Source organism: Balaenoptera acutorostrata, chromosome 5 (assembly GCF_949987535.1).
Source record: "Balaenoptera acutorostrata chromosome 5, mBalAcu1.1, whole genome shotgun sequence".
Classification (NCBI taxonomy): Eukaryota; Metazoa; Chordata; class Mammalia; order Artiodactyla; family Balaenopteridae; genus Balaenoptera; species Balaenoptera acutorostrata.
In genome coordinates this window covers 70,656,658-70,681,249 of record NC_080068.1, presented here as the reverse complement: position 1 = coordinate 70,681,249, position 24,592 = coordinate 70,656,658, and the positions used below count along the sequence as shown (strand labels likewise).

Here is a 24,592-nt window from a genome sequence, read left to right as displayed (position 1 = left end):
CAGTGGGGTCCAAGGAGAGTGGCCAAGACTGGGAACAGACCCTTGAGGAATGCTCTTCAAGAAGACAAAGCAGGGGGCTTCCCTGGTGGCGCAGTGGTTGAGAATCTGCCTGCCAATGCAGGGGACACGGGTTCGAGCCCTGGTCTGGGAAGATCCCACATGCCGCAGAGCAACTGGGCCCGTGAGCCACAATTACTGAACCTGTGCATCTGGAGCCTGTGCTCCGCAACAAGAGAGGCCGTGATAGTGAGAGGCCCGTGCACCGCGATGAAGAGTGGCCCCCGCTTGCCACAACTAGAGAAAGCCCTCGCACAGAAACGAAGACCCAACACAGCCATAAATAAATAAAATTAAAAAAAAAAAAAAAAAGAAAAAAGAAAATGCTCCCTATTAAAAAAAAAAAAAAAAGAAGAAGACAAAGCAGAGGAGAAGTGTCAGGGAGGAAAAGGAGAAACTGTCAGAGAAGTAGGAAGATAAACAGAAGAACACAGCTCCTGAGATCCCCAATTGGAGAGTCACTCCGAGGAAGGCCTACTCAAGGGTAATGGTGGAGTACCTTTTTCTTTTACAAGAAACGTCACTTCTCTTCTTGAAAATTGATTTTTAATTTACACTTTGTCCTACAAAATGGTCCCTCCTTTAACATTGCTTTTAACAAATACTTAGAATTACTCTGAATCCCTCCAATTTTTTAGTTTCCTCATCAAACTCCAAAAGGCTGTGCTGGTCTTTGTGCAGAACTTGTTAAAATCTCTTCAGCAGCTCCATGTAAGTGCTTCAATATGCACTAAAAATGTTACTTGAATTCCCTTTGATTTTCAAGGTGAATGTCCTTGTCTTTGTCATAGTAGATCTGATCCTCACATAGACAGCCAACAACCATCAGGTTTCTCTGGGTCTGCATTTGAGTATAAAAATTAGAATCATCTTTGCCTAACTGCAACATCATCTGTGTTCAGTTTTAATGTAAAATTTATTCATTGGAACCTTTGATGTTCAAATATCTCAGTGCTTTCCTACCTAAATGATCTATGTCTTGTGAATGGTGGTTTTATATTAGAATTAACTGAACATAGGGGAGAATTTAGAGAATCAAATTCATTGATTCGGCTCTGGATGTTGACCCCAGTCTCTGTCACTGAAGTGCTCCCGTGTTCTTAGTGAACTGGTTTCATTTGGAAGCATCTGTAATAGTGGTACCTAGCTCTTGACACCATCTTCAAAATACCCCTCCCACCACCCCACCCCCTCTCACACTGAAGATCTGGTTCATCACCACAGGAGTGTAACAATTGTGTTTGGCTTATAACCTTGCTGGAATCACTGTCCTCAAGAGGACATACAAACCCCTCATCAGTGTCCATTCATGTTGTCCTCTTCAGAATCTTGTCGTGAGGGTCTTAAGTTTTTCCCCACAGCCATCTTGGAAGGAATGTGGCTTTGAGCTGTGTCTACTCCCTGAACGTAAGGTTCGTATTTAAAAATGTCTGCATCTCCTTCACCACAGACACTCTCATCAGGATCCGAGGGAACTTCAGCAGAACGTGTTGGCGTTTGTGGTAAAACATCCACAACTGAAAACTCCAAGTCTCTAAGTGAGCATTGCCACTCTGCTGCCTTGGATTGAAGAGCTGTGACACAGTCGTCAATGGACATGCCTGGGATCTCATCACCGCAAGGACTGTTGCCCAGTGACCTGGGCAAGGTCAGGGGATCCTCAAACTTATTGGTGTTAGAGCGACTTTCTGGATGAGCCTCGTACAAACCGTAGTCTGGATCAGAAATGAGAGTTTTTCCAGAACGATCTTCCTGATTCTCACATTTCCCCAGAATCTTCTGGAAGGCGATGCTGTCCTCAAGACTCTCTAATGACACGACATTGTCCCTCCTTTCCCCTGAGTCCTCGTCCCCCCGGGGCTCGTTGGCTCTGCAGCTCTCCTCGCCACGTGCCTCTGCTTCAGCCACATTTCTCCAGTCTTCTGAACTTGTTGAACTTAGAGTAAATAAAGACCCTTCGTCAGAATCGGTGTCCAACTCGTACTGAGCGTCAGGAGTGTCCTTTTGTGCTAGCTCCTTGTTAGCAGGAGTCACATGCAGGTCATGACCCCAGCCCGGAGCGCAGACGGGTGGGGACGGGTCCGTGGCTCCTGGGTCACTGAGCGTGGCCGCTCCGCAGTGGGCGAGGGGCTCCTCCTCGTCACCGGCGCCCTCGAGCCTTTGCTGCTGTGCGCTCAGCACATTCTCCTTAGAAAACTCCGAAGGGAAGTGTGGAGTGCCCCCTCTCCTCTCCTTCTCTCCCGTCCTCAGCGCTTTTGCGCGCGCCACCATTTGGGAGACAGGCGTGGCCATTTCCCTGGGGAGGGGTGGGCCTAATTCGTTGGAATCCTTATGGATCGAGCCAGGGCTTGTCTGTAATCTGGCAGCCACGGCAGGGATGCCCATTGAACGCTCACCGAGGGAATCTTCCCTGGCCACGGTGTCATAATTTACTTCTCCAGGAATATCATACCTGTAGCTGCAGTCCTGTCCCGCCGGCATTAGTTGGGTATCATCAGCATTCGGCCGTCCGCGGAGAACGGGCCGGGCTGCACCGTGATTTGGGAGCGCGTTATCCTTCCCGCTTCCTGCCCCAGTGTGGTCCCCGCATCGTTCTCCGCCCTGCCGGCCGCCAGCCTCCTTGCTGCTCGGTGCCCGCGTCCTCGCAGGAGTGACAGCCGCGTGTGGGGCTTGGTTCTCACAGAGGTTTGGACCGTGGAAAGTCTGGCGCAGATCCATCCTTGGCTGCTGCGTGTTCCCTACAGCTACGATTTCATCGTAGAAGCCCTGGTTTGAATACACGTTCCCTGAACCTGGACTTTTTTTCCGGCATCTCTGTTGCCACAGTCTGTCCACATAAGGCCTCGCAAAAGCCCCCAGGCAGAAAGCCACGAAGAACGTGATGAACACTGACAGGCAGACGGCCAGGGCCAGGTCCTGGGAAGCGTCCTCCCTTCTGCCAGCAGCTTGCACATCCCCGGCGCTCCTAACCCTTCTTGGCAGCCGCCTCTGCCCCTCACTGGTATCAGAGCCCGCAGGGTCCTTCTTGCGCAGAGTGGAAAAGCGCACTTCCCAGGGCCTCTCAGCTTTGCTCGTCGCCGTGAGGCTTTTCGTACGATTCAGATTAGTGCGAGGAAGGTGGGTCTCTCTGGACGCTCGCCTTGTGGGCGTCCACCAGTATGCCTCCTCCTTCCCTGAGAGTGGGGGTAAAAGCACATGCTGAGTTGACACGGGAATGAGATTCCAGTGGTTTAAAAAGCATCTGGGAGTCCTCAGTCCTCGTCTAGCTAGATTTAAAGTGGGTATTACACGATCAGCAACTTTGCTGGCTGATTGCTTGATTGGTTGTCGATGCCGACAGCATGTGTCAGGCTCTGTGCACACTTACACGAGGCTCTCAGGCTCGGGTGTGCTGCTCCCAGGCCCGGGAGACTGTGTTTTTTAGGCTTCCTGACTGACTGCTGCCCACGGGAGAAAGGAAGCCAGTCTGTTCCTCCTTTCTCCACAGCCTTCCCTACTTACTGCACATTTACGAGAACATTCCATCAACCCTCTGCAGAATCTGCCTTGGCCACACCTGTGTTTGCTATATCATTTCCTCACCATTCCTCAGTGCTGGCAAACAGCATAAATATTCAGGTTTCTCTGCTGGTTCCTGACATTCTGCCCTCCACACTCAGAATGCCATTGTGGCTCGTATGGGGCAGTGAAACAAGTGTGGCTGTCACCATTGACTTCTCTCTAATCTTCATGGATTTCTCCTAAACCCGGCAAGCATGGCCATGTCTCTACTTAATAGCAGTCCTGAATAGAACAGAGGCCAGGACTCATTTAAAAAAAAAATGACTCTTTTTTTCCCCCCCCCCCCCCAGTTAGGAGTTTGAGAATTAGCCAAGATAGTTAATAGTGGGGGAAAAAAAAAAAAAAAAAAAAGCTTTCCAAAATATTCAACTGCAGTAACATATTCTAGCAGTTTGGGAGAGTGGCAGGGAACAAATCAAAGAAAAATAGACTTTTGAAATATGTGTGTTTTGTATATGTATAGGATTATACTTCCAGAGGGTTAACCAGCATTTTAAATAATTATGTTTCAAGTTTTAGAAGTCCTTTCTTTGATCAGTTATTTTGTTAATATTTGGGATAAAAATATGACATTTTGGGGCTTTAGGGAAAAATCCTCTCTTTGTGAAATTTCTGGTTTTGACCAAATCCAGTGGTTTCTGAGCTAGCTGAACTAGGTTTCTCTGACCACGTGAAGAAACTCGTTCATGAACTGAGGAAAACAGTTAGGTACCAATGATTTTTCTGTGATACAGCCCAAGGATGACTAATGCCATAGACCAGCACTCTTGCTTCTGGGGGGACTGTCACTGTTTCAAATGAGACTAAATTTTTCATGTGCTCTTTTTGTTTAAATGGAACCATTTCTGAGAGAAGAGGCACTACTGACTTACCAATAGACTTGTTGCAAATTGCATTCCACTTTCTTCTCCAGGATTCAGAAATAACATTTTGGAAGACTGCCATGCCATAGTCACACTGCCACTGGTTACCAGCCAAGTCAGCCTCCAGGTGGGGAAGTTCTAGAGCCACCATCATCATCGGCAGGATGGCGGTCAGGGCATTGTTGCTGAGGTCTACAACCTGATTGAGAAGAAACAAATTTAGGACAGTCTGTGAATAAAGACATTTGGGGACAAACTAATTACAGATACTGTCTATATCTCTATGGAAGCCATATGAATTTAGCACTGATCTCAGAGTCAGAATACTGGGTTTAATTCCCTGCTCTGTCCCTAAGAACTCTGTGAGACTCGGCAAATTGTTGACTCTCAATGAGCCTACCTCCCAGGGTTGTTCTGAGGATTAAATGTATGTGAAAGCTTTAAGTATGGTGCCTGTATTAGATGCCCAATCATTTTCCCTTCCTTCTTTCCTATGAACTGTGATTTGTACTGTTCGATATAACCTAGAGTCCCAGCTGTTATCAAGGTCTGGAATTAGATATCAGGTCTAGAATGTCTAGAAGCACTGTGATCTTCAAAGTGGCAGGAGATACTGGACGATGAGGACATAGAGCCCAGAAGAACTGCAGTTGACTAAAAGTAGCAAAGAGAGTTCTTTTGCATCAAGTATTATCTTAAAGGTAATAGTACATTTCTCTGCATCCATGGCTACTCAGTATAAACAAAATGACTAATTTTCCTAGTCTCATCAGAAATGAAGGGGAAACTGGGGAACAAAAAGGATTCAGTGACTCTAAAAACACAGAGTAGGATCTGTGAAGCTGGATATGGCAGTGGTGTGATGTGGCCAGGACAGCATAGTTAGGTGTAGCTCTAGCTACCATTTGCAGAGCATCGCTGTGTACCAGGCATTCTACTGGGTGCTTTACATGCATTATCTCTATTCCTCCCAACAGCTTTGTCATTTCCCCCTTTTTACAGAGGAGGAAACTAGGCTAGGTCACAGCATATCCCATATAATCCCTACTCCTAAGGCTTGGTACCCAGGTGCTCAGAAAATAAGGGAGGAATGAATGAATGAATGAATGAGTGAATGGCAGAGTTGAGATCTGACCTGGCTCCGCAGCTGTGTGCCTTCCACTCCAGAACACAGCCTCTCGGAGCCTGAGCTCCCACTGCACTGGAGTGAAGGGATGCGCAGAGCCAGGTCATGGGGTTTGGGAGAAAATCATAAATGCAAACCTTGCTGAAAAGTAAAAAAGAGGGCCATGGATGAAAACCATGGAGGCTGAATGTAATTCAGGTCAATTGTTTAATAAACATCAGGGAAAAAGCAGCATTGGCATCTTGGGTTATATAAATTCCTGAGAAGAGCTTACTCCCAAGACAGCACCACTCAAACAGCACCATAACCAAGACTCATTAGTGAGGGGGACCTTTGCACTGTTGAGTAACCAAGCACTCTTGACTCCCAAGGGAAGGCTGTCAAAAATAGGAAGTAGGAGACTGGGACCAGGAAGGAAAAACAAAACAAAACAAAACGTTGCTTCAGGCTGGCCTTGACTAGGATCAATAGTTTTCTATGTACCCCCTCCTCAACAACAGGGTGAAATATTCTAATGTTTTCGGGGCTATTTTCTTCTTAGTGCATGTCTGCATTTTTTTTTTCATCCTAGCAGCTATTATACTATAAATCACGAAACTAAAAGCAAAACAGAAGAGAGGACAGAAAGCTAATCAAATGATTCAGGAGGAATAATTTCTGAGAAAAGATTAAAACAGAATAGTCCAATTTGGCTAAAGAAGTGGCCATCCACTGTCATTTGAAAGGAGCGTACATTATAGAAAGATTGGGAGAAGCATATAATGTTGCTAACAAATCACTGCTCTAAGAAGAATGGCAGAAGAAAAGGAATGCTTATTTGAAATGCCAATGAAACATTTCATTCTACCTCCACATGATGATGAATTTATGCTTTGAAAAATCTATCTGGTTTCTGAAAAGATTCCCATGTGGGAAGGCACGTAATATATAATGCAAGTATTAAATACGTCTCCTGGGAAAAAACGCAACTACATCCATTTTAATATTCGACCTTCTGGTACCAAATATGCTCATCATGTTCCCAAAGAAGTTCTTAGAGTTATTGCTGAACAGGCAGAAGGGTTAATAGAGAAAGAGAAATTGTATGATTCTGGGCAGCTCAGGTAATTTAGAATTACAGATGATTCAGAACATTCGTGGGCTTGTTTTTTAGTTTGCCTGTAGCATCTATTACCTGTGAGCTGCAGAAGACTTATAAAGCACAATAAAAATGCACAGGAAATAAAACAGGCATAGGGAAATTACACATACAAATATAATCAGTACACATTATACTAAATGAGGTTCCCAGGCAATCCGACAGCCTGTTTGTGGTGAACCGGGAGCACTGCCAAGTTAAGTGGACTTTCTCATCTGCTCTGATAACTACGACGGCAGACAGGTTCCCAGTAACCTGCCCCCGTATTCACACCATCTGGGTAATCTCCTCCCCTTGAGTACAGGCAAGACCTGTGCCGCTCTTCTAACCGACAGACCATGGCAAAGGAAATGGATGTCCTTTCCACGATTACATTCCATAAGACTGTAATGTTCTTGCTAGCAGGCTCTCTCCTTCGGGCTCTGAAGCGAGCTGCCATGCTGTGAACTGCCCTGTGGGGAGGGCTACACGGCACAGAACTGAGGGCAGGCTTAGGCTGGCAGCTAGTAAGGAACGGCGCCCGAAGCCCAGTAGCCCACGTGGAACTGAATCCTGCCAACGACCACGTGGGCTTGGAAGTGGATCCTTCTTCCCCTGGGCCTTCAGGTGAGACTCCAGCCCTGGCCAACACATTGATTGCAGCCTTTTTCCCCCCCTTGTATTATTATTTTATTAATAAACTTAAGAACAGCTCTAACTTCTCCCTTCCCCCCAGAGCAACTAAACCCAGCTACAAGGGGGTGTGGCCTGGGGGGCAGAGGGCGCTAGGAGTCACAATCCTCTTCATCCTCTGCCTCAGGTGCTGAGGGGCCCAGGCGGTGGGGTGCTGGGGGCAGAGGCAGAGTTGAGGTGAAGGGCATGAAGGGTGTCGGGGGTGGGGCTCTGGAAGCGGGCAGGGGGTGGCTGGCCTGGGATGGGGCCAGGGGTGTCTCTTCTTCCCCGTCACTGTCTGTATCCTCAGACATCCTCCTGCTCTGAGCCTGTCCCTGACAGCTTCTTGTCCTTGCCTTTGCTTCGCATCCCACCGTTCTTCCGGCCCCTGCGGGGACCCTTGTTCCCATCCACGTGGTTGTCTTCCCCGTCCCCCTACACGTCAGGCATGGACGCCACCAGAGCCTTCAAGAAGTCAAGCTGCTGCTCCAGCACGATGCACTGCTTCCGGGGGGATGTGGTCACGGTCTTGGCGTTTCAGGACCGGGTCACTGGCAGGCCTTCCTCCACAGTGACTCCGGGAAAAGCTCGAGCGCCCGACAGAGGATGACGGGCACAGCCGCCGCCACCTTCCCAATCTCTTCGTCCGTCTACACGATCTTCTTGATCCGGGCCGGTGGGAGCCGCACGTTGTACCTCCTCTTGCTGGGCATCTCGGGGCCTCTCTTGCTGCGCCGGGCCCAGCGCCACTGCCCGCAGCCTCCTGGCCCCTAGGCCTGCTCGTCGCCCACCTGCCCTCCGTGGTTTTACTGCAGCCTCTTGAGACACACTCAGCAGAGGCCCCAGCCAAGCCTTGCCTGGATTGCTGACCTCAGCAATAGATAACTAATACACCTATCCGTGATCACCATCCAGCCATTCATTCCTTTGTTTATTCAACAAGTGTTTGTAAATATATGGTATGTACTGGACATATGTTAAGCATTAGAAAACAAAATAGACATGATGTATGTCCTCAAAGAGCTCACCGTCTGGTAGAAGGGTTATGGGGATATAGGCATTAATGGCTAAACCATACCTAAAATGAAATAATTTCAGTTTCCATACGTGCAATATGGAAAAAACACAGTCTATTATACCTGTGTATAAAGGGAAACTAATTCAATCTGGAGACCCAGGGAAGGCTTCCTTGAGGACTAGTAAGAGTTAGCTCTTCCAGGCAAAAGGATCAGCAAGAGGGGAGGGCTTGGGGTGAAAACCAGGCAGGAATGCAGTCAGCAAGGGGAGGGTGGCTTGAAATGAGGCTGGAGGGGCAAGCAGGGGCCAGGCCCTTGTCGTGAAAGCTTACAATCAGATTTGTAGGTTAAAAGAGTAGGGCGTCGCAGCCACTTTAGAATTTCTATATGTAGTCTACATTTATAAAGGGCTTACTGTATTCCAACTACTGTTCAAAGCACAGTCTATGGATTAAAACACTTAATTCTCACAAAACTCTATGAAAAAGGAAGCAACTTACCTCCATTTTACAGATGAGAAAACTGAGGCACAGAGTGATTCGGTAACTTACCCAAGATCGTGTGGCTGGCGAGCAGCAGAGCCTAGGTTTAAACTCAGGCAGCTGGCTGCAGAGTCGACCTCCCTCACCACTGCGTCACTAGTCTCCCTTCGAGAGAGGACGGGCTTGGAGGGCCATTCCGGTTGAAAGGGGCGGGGGCGAGGTTGGGCATTTGTCTTGCAGCTATGCTTGAACAGCACCTTACATAAAACTGGGAAAACGCCAGCTGTCTGCATTGATGTGCTCTAAGGTGACAGCCATTGGCCACATATGGCTATCGATCATTGACATATGGCTAGTCCAAACTGGGATGTGCAGTAAGGGTAGGATACAGTCTGCTCTCCATATCTGTGGTTTCTGCATTCTCGGATTCAACCAACCACGGACAGAAAATAGTTTAAAAAAAAAAAAAATTCTGAGTGTTCCAAAAAGCAAAACTTGAATTTGTCCTGCGCAGGCAACTATTTACATAGCACTTACATTGTATTTACATAGCATTTACATTGTATTATTATAAGTAATCTAGAGATGATTTAAAGTATATGGGAGGATGTGTTTAGGTTTTACGCAAGTACTATGCCATTTTACATGAAGGACTTGAGTATCCACGGATTTTGGTATCCATGGGGTCCTGGAACCAATCCCCTTGGATACCAAGCATCAGCTATACACACAGGGCTTTGAAGACTTAGTATGAAAAAAGAGAATGGAAAATATCTCATTAATAATTTTTATATTGACTACATGTGTAAAAGTTAATATTTGGATATATTGGGTTACAAAATATATTAGTAAAATTAAATTCACCTGCTTATTTTTACTTCTTAAATCTAGTTACCGAGAACATCTAAAGTTACATATGTGGCCCACATTATGCTTTATTGGATGATACTGGCCTATATAAAGAATGGGGGTGTGTGGTGCAGGTTACGGGGACGGGGGATTCAAGCTTCTCCTAAGCCATCTCTAGGTCCTGGTGTTTCTAAAGGAGCACTGAGGGGAGATTTTACAATATCTCCCCAAAGAGGAGGAGAGAGGAGGAAGGGGCTAGAAGGAAAAGGGGCTGAAGCTGCCAAAGCTAGAGCAGGGCTCTAGGGCTTACTCACACTCCCAGCCGTCAGGACCTCGGTGAGATTCACTGCAAGGTGCCCGAGAGACAGGCACCATGGCTCCAAAATGTGACGTCGATCCCCCCAACATGGCTCTGATGTTTAGAACTGCATGTGGCACGTGGTAAGTGTGGATGAGTTGATATCATTATGATTTGTATTATTCTGTGCCCAATTTTGGTGTGGAAGCACCAGGGTCACTGGCCTTCAGAGGCCCATGTGGTCCTGGGCTATATGGGGTGTAGAGCCCATTTAGGCCCATATAGTCCCATATTGCATAAAACCCCAGGGACCTTTGACTGACCTTGTAGCTCAGGGAGGGAGCCTTGCTAATAACCGAGATTTAATTTCTTGACAACTGGTAAGTGGCAGCTTGGAGTTGGGTTTAATTAGATTTAGGAAAAATAATGTACCAATTCTTGCTGCTGAGCATACATGTTCAAATAAAATGTCCACATTCATGTCCACTACTGAGGCCTTGGATTTTTGAGGCAAGAGAGAGACTTCGGCTCTTTTAGGGGAATCTTAAAATAGACATATTTTTTGATTGGTAGCCAGTACTACTGGGCATGAAGAAACTCTTCAATGGAAATATTCTTCTAATATAATTGCCTATAGTTCTGCATATTTGAAATATTATAAACACTATTTTCTAACCTGTAATTTTTTTAGGTCCTTGAAGGCTTCTGGATGAATTCTGAATATCTTGTTGCTCTTTAAATGGAGGTTTTCTAGTTGCAGGCAGTTATGAAAATCAGACAAACCAATTTGCGTTATCCCATTGAATGACAGATCCAAACTCTGTAATGACTTCAGTTTCCATAGCCCTGTTAAAATTAAAAAGCAAATTGAAATATAAATTGGTGGTATTTACTGCAGCATTGTTTGTAATGGTGGAAAATTGGACACAACTTAAATGGTTCACGACAGAGAATGGGCAAGGGATGGCATATCAATACTACAAAATACTGTGTAGTCTTAAAAGAGAATGGGATAGACCAACATGAAATAACTGAACAGGAAGGAAAAGTTAAGTTGCAGGAAAGTAGAGTATAATTCCAATGCTCTTGGAAAAAAAGGCCACATGCAAACATACACATATGTTTCAAGAGAGTAGAGAAGGAGGCCTGGAAGGAGATGAACTAAGCTACCAGTGGTAGGTACACTTAGAAGTAGGATGGTGGAAGGAGGTGAAACTATGCTTCTGTTTTGTACACTTTTGAATTCTTCCTTTGAATGAACATGTGCTAATTTTATAATAAAAGCATCAATCAAAAATTTAACCTTGATTGAATGAAACGGTAAATATGATACTTGCTTATTTGACTGAACCATGGGTAAAACTGGATGATCTTGCTATGGTTATAGAGGAAAAAGGTGTTTTGATGCTTTATTTACATGGATGAATTCTTCCCCTTTTAAGATGTTCTTATTCTATTTTGTAGCTGTATCCTTTAACTACTTATTGTTGATATTATAACTATTTTTTATATTTTTCAAAGGTAATATGTTATAGCGAGAGGTTTTATTTTCTGGCAAAATAATATAATTGAGTTTTGGTCTCTGCCTTTGTGTTTCACTTGATTCCAGAAGTAACCATGAGGCCCATTTGGCACTGAAGATAAAGGTTGAGGATGACGTGCCAGCCATAGCAATCTTCCAAATTTGAGTTCCCATGAGCCTCCCATGGAAGCCCTGCATTTTTACGTTTCCTTCTGCTCTGTTCTCACACATAGTCTGTGTCTTTAACAAACTACTACATAGCAGATCAGGTTGGTTCAATTCCAGAAGGGTTTATTCCTTGTCTACTATCTGCAAAATATCAGTACTTACTGTAAGACTACTTATGGAGACAGATGATGACCTAAATGAAATGGCTGCACATCTATGTTCTCATTTGCTCATTTCAGCTGCACAGACTAAGCAAGAGACCACAAGGACGACAACTCAGTCAAAATATTATGAGCATGGCACTTAGTGCTGAGGACAAAGACAGCAGAGAAACTTTGAGTCTGGTTGCGTGATAAGACACACACACAAGAAAAAGTTATTAGTTATATAAAGCAGTTTTACCCCCACTATTGACTGTAAAATAATTGTTGTTTGTCAGCCTCTCCATCAGATGATTAGTCCTTTCAGGGCAGAATTCACACCTTTGTGAACACTTGTAATGCCCAATATATAATATACATTCAGTAGGCTAGAAGTCACAGTGTTTGACCTGCACAGAGATTTAAAAGTTGTTGAGCCAACATCAAAGATTCAATACAAACATGTACATTTCTAGCTTCTCTTGAAAAATAAGTCTCAACTGGCACAAGACATTTGGCTGGAGCTGAATGAGGGCTGCCTGCTTTGGATGGGGCATGCACTTACAGAAGAATATGATGTCTCTATCAAAAATAGGAAGACAGGGCTTCCCTGGTGGCGCAGTGGTTGAGAATCCGCCTGCCATGGTCCGGGAATATCCCACATGCTGCGGAGCAACTAAGCCCGCGAACCACAACTACTGAGCCCACGTGCCACAACTACTGCAGCCCGCGCGCCTAGAGCCCGTGCTCCGCAACAAGAGAAGCCACTGCAATGAGAAGCCTGCGCACCACAACAAAGAGTAGCCCCTGCTCACCGCAACTAGAGAAAGCCTGTGCTCCGCAACAAGGGAGGCCGCGATAGTGAGAGGCCCGCTTGCCGCGATGAAGAGTGGCCCCCGCTTGCCGCAACGAGAGAAAGCCCTCGCACAGAAACGAAGACCCAACACAGCCATAAATAAATAAATAAACAAATACTTAAAAAAAAAAAAAAAAGGAAGACAAAGGATAGGCCAAGAAGCCTGCATGTTTAAAAAAATGAGAGAGAGCCAAGGCTGAGATTCAGCTGGCATATGCTGGTGAGAAATACTTCCATATTGGTTCATAAATAGCCACTGCTGAGCCACTGTGTGTTGCCCCGCTGCCCTGGGCACTTTAGTCTACTCTCCCTTCCACCTCCCACCCCCAGCAGGATTCTGCTTCATCATTACAGCCAGGAGGCATCCAACTTGGGAACCCAGCTCTGGAGAAAATACATTTCTTTCTGGAGTGAAGAATATTCCTATGTGTTTTAATATGCAAATGTATGGGTCTTGAGAAAAAAATGCAACACAGAAGCTGATATGAAAGAAGTTTCTTAACATTTTCATGATAATTGCCTGACCTGTACAGGGATGTGAGCTCATGGTCCCTATCATATCTAGTACTTAACTGAATTGAATAAGTACCCCAGGAGTTCAGTGGAGAGGGAGACCATGTCTAGTTTGGTCTCTATCAATGGATGGGGGGGTGTTGAAATCTCCAGCTGTAACAGTGGATTTGAAATGGAGCTGGACCTTGCAGGGCCTTCTCAGGGACAGACCCCTGTGTCCCTGGCCTCTCATTTGTAGAAAAGCTTTAGCCTCCTAGGGCTTCCCCAAGTTCCAAAGAGCAAATTCAATCACAGAAATGACAAAATGTAGAAATAAAGGAAAACAGTCGAGCAAGACAAAATAATAATAGTTTATAAAAATAGAATGACCATATGGTCTAGCAATCCCACTCCTGAGAATATACCCAGACAAAACTATAATTCAAAAAGATACATGCCTCCCTATGTTCATAGCAGCACTGTTCACAAGAGCCAAAACATGGAAACAACCTAAATGTCCATGGACAGATGAATGGATAAAGAAGATGTGGTACATATATACAATGGAATACTACTCAGCCATAAAAAAGAATGAAATAATGCCATTTGCAGCAACATGGATGCAACTAGAGATTATCATACTAAGTGAAGTAAGTCAGAAAGAGAAAGACAAATACCATGTGATATCACTTATATGTGGAATCTAAAATACGGCACAAGTGAACCTATCTACAAAACAGAAACAGACTTGTGGTTGCCAAGGGAGAGTGGGGGAGGGAGAGGGACGGACTGGGGGAGTTTGGGGTTGGCAGATGCAAACTATTACCTTTAGAATGGATAAACAACAAGGTCCTACTGTATTGCACAGGGAACTATATTCAGTATCCTGTGATAAACCATAATGGAAAAGAATATAAAAAAAGAATGTATATGTGTGTATAACTGAGTCACTTTGCTGTACAGTAGAGATTGGAACAACATTGTAAATCAACTATACTTCAATTAAAAAAAGTAATAGTTTAGCTATAAAAAAAAGTCAATGACCTTTAGTTCCTCCTCAAGGGTATAGATAACATCCTGAGTCATAGCCTCGAGCTGTTTTGCAGATACTGAGACCCCCACCAGGTGGAGGAAGTTAACTGCATGCTGACCCCATGAGCACATAGGTAGACTCCATGGTTGGAACCAGAAGGTTGATGATTCCTGAAACATCACCCTGTTTCTTTGCCATCAACCAATCAGAGAATTGTGCATGAGCGGATCACACACCCTATGACCCTCTCCCTCACCCTGTCTTTAAAAACTCTTCTCTGAAAACCATCAAGGAGTTCAGGCCATGTGACCATGAGCTGCCTGTTCTCCTTCCTCGGCACCCTGAGGTAAATGCTGTCTGTGCTCTCCTTCACCACAACTCGGTGCCAGTAGATCGGCTTTGTTGCACATCGGGCCAGCAGACGCAAGTTAGGTTTGGTAACAGATTTGCTCACTTCTCTTTACAGTTCTGTCAGGTTTTTCCTCACATATTTTGACAATCTATTGTTAGGTGTATTCACATTAGAATTATTATATCCCCTTCAAGAACTCTTCCCTTTATCATTAAGTAGTGCTTTCTTTATCCCTGAAGTCTCCTTTGTCTGAAATTAATATGGCTACTCCACCTTTCCTTAGATTAGTGTTTCTCTAATGGCATATCTTTCTCCATCCCTTTAGCTAGCAGTTTTATTTGTAATACCAAAAAAGACAGCCCAAGTGTCTGCTGACAGGTAAATGAGAGTATCCACACAATGAAATTCTACTCAGAAATAAAAAGGAATGCAATTTTAATACATACAACAACATGGATGAATCTCAAAATAATTATACTGAATGAAAGAAGATACATCAAAAATAAAAGAATGTGTTGAATGATTGCATTTATATAAAATTATAGAAAATGCAAATGAATCGATAGTGACAGAAAGAAGATCAGTGGCTACTTGGGCAGGGGAGAGATGATGGGTGGGAAAGATAGATTGCAGAGAGGCATGAGGAGATTTTGGGGGGTGATGGATAGTTATCTTGATAGTGGTGATGGTCTCACAGGTCAGCGTGGTTCAGAGAGCCACAGGACAGACCAGAGCACTCAGAACATGGAGAATCAGCGGCCTCCAACATTATACAGGCCTACAGAAGTATGAACTGTAGTGCAAGATTGTTGGTGAGTACTCTGAACTTTATACAAACTCTGAACAGTTGTAGAAAGAGAATGAAAATCACCTTCAGTTACTCATTGTACCAGAAATCAAGGAGGTGATGACTATTATAGCAAAGACTGGGATTGGAAACAGAATTAGATACTCAGGCTGATCAAATGGCCTTAAAGGAGAACTAACACTTTTTGAGCACCTGTTATGTACGAGGTACAATGAGAGATGTTTTACATATATCATCACTCTGTGTGTTATAGTTTTTACAAATGCTACCTCTAACCCTCACATCAAGCCTGTATATATCACTATCTCCAGTTAAAGATAAGGACCAGGAAGCTTTTATAGGTTAAGTGACTTGCTTAAGGTCAACAAACAAGCAAATAGAGTAATACAAGGAGCATAAAAGTATAAAAGATAAAGTAAAAGAGTAAATAGGAAGAGTGGGACCAGAACATGCCCAAGCATGGGGGTGATTTTGAACATGGAGAGTTATAAGAATATCCTCTTATTTGACTCCCTTCTTAATATCAAGCTAAGATTCCCAAGAAGAAGGGAAACTTCTGCACATAGGAATTAAGACTGTGAAGTTCAGTTCCTCCTCCCACATGAAGATTTTCCTTTTACTTCCACTTTTAGAGAATTAAGGTTCAATGTTATTAAGAGAACTGGTGGAGTCCTGCAAATGACCTTTTTGTTTGGGGGTCTCTCAAGATGGAGTTGGAAAATTTGGGTAAACTCTTCTATGACACTTGGCTGTGTTTCTCAATAAGGGAATATGTTCTTTTACATATTTTGCATGGCAAATCAACGTTGAGGAGTATTCAGGTGAGTGAAAGAGGTTGTGAGGTGCATTCAGAGCTGGGGCTTGGACATCAGAGAGTACATTTTATGTTTTAAGAGAGTCAAATGTTGGGAGAGGCATATGGAGGCACTTTTGTGGAGATGGGATTATTTATTGAACTGCTTTCTGATGATCACATAGGCAGGAATTTGATAAGCCTTTGCATTTAAAACGCCAGAGGCAGTTTCATTATTTCCAAGAAATTATCTCAGTGTCTATGAGAAAAAAGGCCACAGAGGGCACGCCCAGACATTACACCATCTTAGAAATATTCCTTTCGACTCTGAACTTCTTAAGTGGTCTCCCAAATGTGATAATCTGATAACATAAAATGATGATATTCAAGGGTTATGGCTTCAAGTTCAAAGAGTATTAGGAATTGGAATAGAGTCTGGAATGATGCTGGATAAGATATTTGAGTCATAAAATCAGCCCCTTAATGTGGTCAAATTTGTATAGGTGAGCCAAAGACCTTGACCTCTTAGCTTAATGATATACATTCATTTTGTTACTTTAGAAACTGAATTGGTTTTGAGAGCATTGGTTATTGGTATTTCCATAATCCAAATAGTAATCAGGATGAAAGGTTCAATTCCCTACAAATGAAAAGAATATACTTTTTGTTTCAACAATACACTGGTTATGTTTTTCTCTCCTCCATCAGTTTCAAAAATCAGGTATTATTTCAACTCATTGATAACATATTTATCCCTTGGATTCTGGAATTTAGTATGTTAATGTGAGGCTGTCACATCTGGTCTTTCAACCTAACTGGACACTCAGTAAGATGTTGGTGCTGAGTGCATTTTCAGGCACTTTGTGGGCACTCCAGAAATACTGCTTGATGAAAGTGGGATAGTTTAACTGGAGACCAATCCCCTTGTTCTCAATTTTTTTAAACTGATTTTTCCATTATTAATGCTGTACTCCAAGAATATGGGAGGAAGGTGGAATGATCATGAAGGTTAAATTCATGGCTGGCTTCTGTTTTGTGAATTGCATTGGCCGGTACCTCCTCTGGGTGTTTTCCCAACATGAAGTTTATTGGTAACATCACAGATGATCAGCATCAAGAAAGGAAATCAGCTGACACTGGGCTGGTTAGTCAATGTGATCTTTCACCCTTACAAAAATGGGCTTTCCACAGTCAAAGCAACTTTTCACTGGCTCTATAAACTGTCACCATATTAAGACATGTGAAACATGATTTAGAAAGGTGCTATAGGCCAATTGCTTGATTGCTGCTTTCTGAGAAATCTCTAATTAATTATCTTTAGATGAGTGCAAACACCTATGTAAATAGTTAGATACAAATGATTCTCTGCTTATGAATTACAGTGGGCTAGGAGTCACATCTACTGCAATAATTATTTAACATTTTAAAAGATAACTTGAGGACTTCCCTGGTGGCGCAGTGGTTAAGAGTCCGCCTGCTAATGCAGGAGACACGGGTTTGAGCCCTGGCCTGGGAGGATCCCACATGCCACGGAGCAACTAAGCCCGTGTGCCACAACTGCTGAGCCTGTGCTCTGGAGCCCGTGAGCCACAACTACTGAGCCCGTGTGCTGCAACTACTGAAACCTGTGCGCCTAGAGCCCGTGCTCTGCAAGCCCCTGCTTGCCGCAACTAGAGAAAGCCTGCGCACAACAACGAAGACCCAACTCAGCCAATAAATCAATCAATAAATAAATTTATTAAAAAAAAAATAAAAATAAAAAAATAAAAGATAACTTGAGATTCAGACAAAAACAAATTTATCATTTGTTTCTAAAAGACTGTTATTCTCAATTTGTGCCGAGAGTAATAATAACTAATATTTGCAAAGTACTTTAGAAGTTTATGAAGTGCTTTTCACATTTTAATAGCTACTGTTTATGACGCCAAATACTGTGTTAAGTTAGGTTCCTAAGACACATCTTTCCTTTAATCCTCACAGTTCTGAGTAAATATTACATTATCTAGACATCTCCTTTAAAAAGGCATAGGATAAAGGAATCAAAAAAGAACAAAGGTCAGGAATAGGATGGCACTTCAGGGAGCACCTCTCTTACCAGCTTTTTCCCTCGAAAATGGGATTTCAATGTCAGAGTTACCCAGCCATAGTCACAGAATCATAAAATGGGATGGGACGCCAGAGAGGACTCTAGTCCCTAGTAAGAACTGAAAGTGTATGATGATTACAGGAAAACACTTCAAACCACAAAATGCAATGGAGAAAAGAACTCTGAATTACATCCAATTAGATTCAGGGCTTACAGTGGACCTCCATCATCAATCTGTTTCATTCATCTCTCCATGGTTTTATTTGCTAGAATTCCATTAGAATTTCAGATAAAGGATTTGCTCATTTCACATCGTTTTATCCCCTCCTTGGCAAGCTTAACACATTTCCTGATATTCTGGGAGGCAGAAGTTTAACTTGGGAAAGGAGGATGGGACTGTATCTGCATTTTATAGGGATGTTTGGTCCTTAAATGAAATGTATTCATCCTAACCTCCAGTTAGCTCTGGAGAATTCATCTGCCTTAAGGAGATATAGTCAGCGTTTCTCTATCTACTGTTATGGTGGGATAATATTTTGACATAGTAAGCTTTTACCTGTCTCTATTTTCCTTGTGTCCTTTCTCTCCGTTCAAGCAGAAAGTAAAAGCTCTGTGTTAATTGTTCCAGGTGAGGCACATTGCAAGGCAGAAAGCAGAGGCAAGCAGAGGCGACTACAAGTCTTTTTGGCTTTTGTTTTCCAAAGGCCTGAATCTTTAGAGGAAAGGAATTTCTAGATCTAGATAGAGAGTTTTGAAGAAACAAAAGCAGGTAAGAATTTTCTCCAAACTGAAAGACTGAAAAGAAACATTCTCTGGCTAGAGGGGGTAAGGGACACACACACACACACACACACACACACACACACACACACACACACTTTGATGCCTTGTCAGGGTATAAGATTCTAGAGCTGCGGTATAAATCTAGGAAAAGATAAAGGAAAGCCCATGAAAAACTGATGTTAAGTGTAAGTACCCCTACATCCCACCACAACTGACGCTAGCAAAACGGGGGCTCAGAATCAGAAACTGTGCTGAGTTATAAACAGTAGAAGGTTATATCTCCAGTACACTTGAATTTGTGGGTTGAGATTCACATCTACCATACTAGTTAGAAAACACAGTTATATCATGTGGATATGTGTAGCTTTAAGGATGTTTGTCAGAGTTATAGCAAACAAAATGGAAATAATCTAAATGTTGTTTGATTGAACAGATTATAATATATGTATATATTAAAATTATTCAACTATTTAAAATATTATTTATGAGATTGCTTAATTATGTAAAGATGTTCAAAATATTCTGTGATATAAAATTATGTTATGAAATATTATGGACAGTAAATCCAATTTTGAAAGAAAAATATATATGTAGGCATAAAGAATAAACTTGAAGAATACATATTACATGAGGGACTTTAATGTTTCCCTTTAAATTTTTCTTTAATTCCTAATGTTTTACAAAAAACAGGCATTCCTTTTGTAATAAGAACAATATGATAAAAATCATAAAATAAAACGCAATTAGTTTACACTTTGCACTGAAAATACTATACACTGCTTTTATGGAAAAGTTCAGGGAGAGAAGGCTCCTGTCCTTCTCACACAATTCTGCTGATGTGGTGACTGAAATAGTAGTCCCTTCACCTGCCAGGCTATTATAGTCAAAATTACGCTTAAAACAAGATACTGGAGAAAGAGCAAAAAATAAATGAATAAATAAAAAAATAAAAGCATGAAATGAAAGAACTGAAAGTGAGAAAAACTAAATATGCATAATTTGAGATGGAGAAAAATGACAATATCCTTACACTTTCTTTTTTTAGCATAAGATCTTATATAAAGTAAGTACTTAGCAAATAGCGACCAAGACTGAAAATAGACAGGGAAAGGAAACTGTCTAGCACTCCTGAATATTAAAAAGGAAGCTCTGGCTTATGAATCTGATACATTTTCTAAATAAAACATTGGTGGATTAGTTAAGAAACTCCAAAATGTAGATTATTGAGTGTTGGAATGGATGAGAATTTATTATAATAGGAGGGTATGTGGAGTTCTGATAAGGAGCTCTACTTTGATTTGATAATAAGGAAGTTTATATATAATATTGGCATATATGTAGTCTACATTTGGAGGAAAACTAGATAAGAAGATGTAAAATGTATTCTGTAAAAATAAAAATTATAAATACAGCAACACTTAATTTGCATTGTTACATATTAAAAGCATCTGAACTAGTTATTTCTCAGTGCTTTTCTGTAGTTAGTAAAAAAAATACATAAATCAAAGTAGGTAATTAAAAATCACACATTATTATTTAGTACTTAAATACTTCCTAGTATCTCTTGACAAATCCATATAAGATTAATGTAAATTATAGCAATGGGAGATTAAATTACACTGACTTTAAATTCCACATGTTATAACTTAAAATTCCACTAAGAAACTCCTTTTATTATATTTGCTCTGATCCAATTGCTTTACTTTCAGCTGTTTCCTTGAAACTGAAAACAAACCTGGAATTCTTACTGACATAAAACATTAGCTCTCCACATACTCATTGTTTCGTGGTCTAGTCCATCTTTTAAAGTTGTACTTACCCTTGGGAATGTCACTGAGTTTATTTCTTTGAAGAATGAGCAACTTTAGAAATGGAAGCCCATTTCTCAAGCTGCCTCTGTGGCGTTTCACCCACAAGGACTTAAAACTGAGTAGATCCAATGACACGGAGTGAATGGCGTTGTTGCTGAGGTTTAATATTTCCAAAGCATGAAAATGTGCAAGAGAGCTTAAGGTTATTTTCGATATGAGATTGTTACTGAGGTCCAGGTGTTTTATATTCCATTCTTCTTTTTTCATGTGAGTTTGTAAGAGAACCCTAAAGAAACTGGAACTTACATCCACTGTGGCTGCTATCTGTGATATGTCCACAGGTATTTCATGCTTTCCAGCAAAAGAACAATTTGTCAGAAGATATCCGTTCCATTGGCACTCGGAATTGAATAAAATACGGCTTTTTCTTGATGGGTTTGTCATTGTGCCAGTAAAATAAAGACCTATAACCATGGTAATGACTCTGAAATGTAGGTTTTTCATAATGCCTGGAGAAAGAAAAATGGACTTATTCAAAATATCTTATGTAAAAACTAATAGCAAATAAGCAGAAATTTTAATTTTCAATTTAAGATTTAGGAAAGTTATCTTGCCTTGATTGCCAATTTACACGGATGTCTGATTTCTTAGAAAGTGGGGCAAAATGTAGCTACCAAAATGGTAAACAGCTATAGTGTAAAATTACATTTATGCCACATTTTTAAAGAAAGAACCCCTCCTGATTTGTCAGAAAATATGTATTCACTTGGGCCTCACCTCTGTGTCTGCTTTTCCAGGATTACTCACCCTGCAGTCTGCTTTGGAATGAGGGAAACCTACCAAGATTAAAAAGTTGTGACCGCCTGGAGGGGTGGGATGGGGGAGGTGGGAGGGAGGGAGATGCGGGAGGGAGGAGATGTGGGAACATATGTATATGTGTGGCTGACTCACTTTGTTGTAGAGCAGAAACTAACACACCATTGTAAAGCAATTATATTCCAATAAAGATGTTAAAAAAAATAAAAATAAAAAAATAAAAAATATTATGTAGTGCCTATTTTCAGGATAAAGCTTTGAGCAAAACAGAAAACTAAAAAAAAAAAAAAAAAAAAAAAAAAATTCTCTGCTTCCTTCCTGGTCTTAAGTACCGAGCAAAGTCTATTATCCTTATTTTACAGCACGGTAATCAGCCATGTGCTTTATCACGAGTGACAAGCCACACAGTTACACCAAACCGTGGAACTGCATCGGTGGAAAGTTCAACTCACGAAAGAGACTCTTGATTTTTTTTAATGACTAGAAGAACTACAAGCTTCGTCTTTGCGGCTTTTGTGACTTTTCAAATCCACTTGAAACCATTTAGATATCTACGTTAAAAAAAAATGCGTTATAAAAAGGATGCTCTCCTTAGGACCCATGAAGATATAATCACCAAAGATTCTTGAGAAGCAACTGAAAGCTTTAAAACAAGTAACTACAAATCACAATGCCTGAATGTATACACAAAAAACAATTTTAAGAGTAGATGAATAACTTTTTTGTGATTTGTTTTAATTACTAAATTCCATTAAAAAATCAGTGTGTGTACAAATAACCCCATTACTCGGCACGTAGGTTTACAACAAATTGTCCCTTCCGTTCTATTCCAATGGCAAACGGCACCACTAATCACTAATCTGCAATACTAGAATGGGCTAACTGGTTTTCCTGTCACTGCCTTTCAATTTTCCTTCTTGATTCATCCAGTGAAATTCCAAAGGGTTACTTCCCCATAGTACTGTTTTCCCATATCGTATCCTCATTCAGAATCGTTAAAGGGCTCCGCAGTGCCTACAGTCCAAATCCCTCAGGTTGGCATCCCAGGCTTTGTATCATTTACTTTACTTTATGAACTAGTTTTAAAAGTACATGTGGAGCAACTACAAGATGGGGCTTGTGCACCTCGGTATATATGTAGACCTCATGCAAAAATTAGCTTTTAGTTCACTCCAATTCCAAGCCCAATGCCTTTTCCTCTCCTCAGTCCAAATCCTACATAAGTCCTTCCAGATCCATCACAAATCCTATGACCTGAAGACCCTTCTTCCTGCTTTGGCCTCTATTTTGTTCAGAAATCTTTCAGTAAATATTTATTGAATGAATGAATGCATGTTAGTAACATTCAGTTTGACAGACTATCAGTACTGTCCTGTATTGCTATTGCTTTGCATTGCGTCTGTTTTAAACAGCCCAAAAGACTATAAGCTCCCAGACGGTAAGGGCCATGTTTTCATACATACATACATATATATATAACTTCCCCCCATGTTTTACATGTTTCATAGTCTTTAGTCTGTCATAGGACTATGCTATCTATATATCTATATAGAGGGCTATATCTGTATCATCTACCTATCATCTATTTATCTCATCTATGTATCTATATATTTTCCCCCATGTTTTATATTTTTAATAGTCTGCAGTCTGTCATAGTGCTATGCTCTGCTTGGATAAATGAATGTATGCAATGGATGAAATTTACCATGTAACTTTTTAAACTTTGGTTTCATACAAGGTCAAATCTGCCATATTTTGAAAGGCATCTAAGTTCCAGTACACGTGGCTGTGAACTGCAAAGGTGCCCTACAGCACGGAGGAGTGATTTATTTTTAAAGTGTGCCTCTTATGCAATACCAGAAACTGAATTAATTTGTAGAGTCAGAAAGATATTTGTTACCATATTCAAAGCTGCAATCATTGTCTATGTAATTATATAGCAAGCTAATGTAACAACATCAGCAACGAAAAAAGATTCATCCTTCACAGGCACACCACAATACTGAAGAGAAATACGTGGCTGAAAAAAACTTCTTCTTAAGGGGACTTAAGTAAGATTTTCACGGACCTGATTCTTTCTAAGTTGAAGAGATTTATCTATAACTAACAGTTTTGAGTTCAAAACACCTAGATAAGGATAATCTTATATCATAAAGTGAAAGGTATTCATTTGTAAATTAAAAAAATATTATATATATATAAAACAAACTTATATGTATTAGGTAAGGAACACCTGAGAACTCCAGAAAAATTTTCTGAGGATATTGGAGACAATTACGTGGAATGTAAATCTTTAAATGGACATATTCAAGCTTAAGTATGAGGAAGCAGAAATACTGGGTGTGTCAGACAGTGAGATAGGGAGAAGGCAGTAGAAAAAACAAAGTAGAAAGGAAATGAAGAGTTCATTCCTATATAAAAGAAAGAGAAGTTACAACAGTTAGAAGAAAAAAAGCAGGAGAGGCTAGTTTTGCTAAGATGTAGAAAGAACAAAACAGTAACACCGTTTCTAAGGCATACCTTTGATCCTTAGGGATTTTTCAAATGGGTCTCTCTCTGAATCAAGCCAGGTGGGGATTTTAGACTTGAGCCTTTGAGGCTCCACCCATCTGCCCTGGAGCCTGCCCTGTGGCAAACCTTCAACCCTTTCATCTCCAAGCTCTGGCCTCTTGCAGAGGTGACAGCGACAGACAGTGTGGTGCACGCTCCCCTGGGATACTGGGGGAAAAGCCAACAGAGAGAGGCTTTCTGCAATGCAGAGGGTAGGACTTTCCAGACGGGGTCTGTACAACTTCTAACTTTGAGTTCCAGGATTCCAGAGAGATTACATAAATACTGGCAGCGTCCAATTCTCAAGCTGTATTTACATTCAGCACGTTTATACGAGTAAG

The 24,592-nt window shown here is 41.7% G+C and overlaps 1 protein-coding gene and 1 pseudogene across 4 annotated transcripts; both read right to left on the bottom strand.

Annotated features, from left to right (window-relative positions):
* Positions 1-581: 581 nt before the first annotated feature.
* LRRC66 (leucine rich repeat containing 66) lies at positions 582-24,488 on the bottom strand. 4 transcript variants are annotated; one of them, XM_057546745.1, is made up of 6 exons: positions 24,222-24,488; positions 20,894-21,394; positions 10,718-10,887; positions 4,491-4,680; positions 1,348-3,230; positions 582-898 (listed from the first exon to the last, which is right to left on the bottom strand). In XM_057546745.1, exons 2-5 carry the CDS (start codon positions 21,387-21,389, stop codon positions 1,354-1,356), a joined length of 2,733 nt encoding a protein of 910 aa, XP_057402728.1. In that variant the 5' UTR covers positions 21,390-21,394; positions 24,222-24,488; the 3' UTR covers positions 582-898; positions 1,348-1,353. The 4 variants fall into 4 exon arrangements, with proteins under 4 accessions (XP_057402728.1, XP_007180857.2, XP_007180856.2 ...); XM_007180795.2 differs by lacking the exon at positions 24,222-24,488 and adding exons at positions 12,134-12,281; positions 18,848-19,028 and having other exon boundaries at positions 582-3,230; positions 20,894-20,962; XM_007180794.3 differs by having other exon boundaries at positions 582-3,230.
* LOC102999100 (dr1-associated corepressor-like) lies at positions 6,776-8,186 on the bottom strand (annotated as a pseudogene).
* Positions 24,489-24,592: the final 104 nt, after the last annotated feature.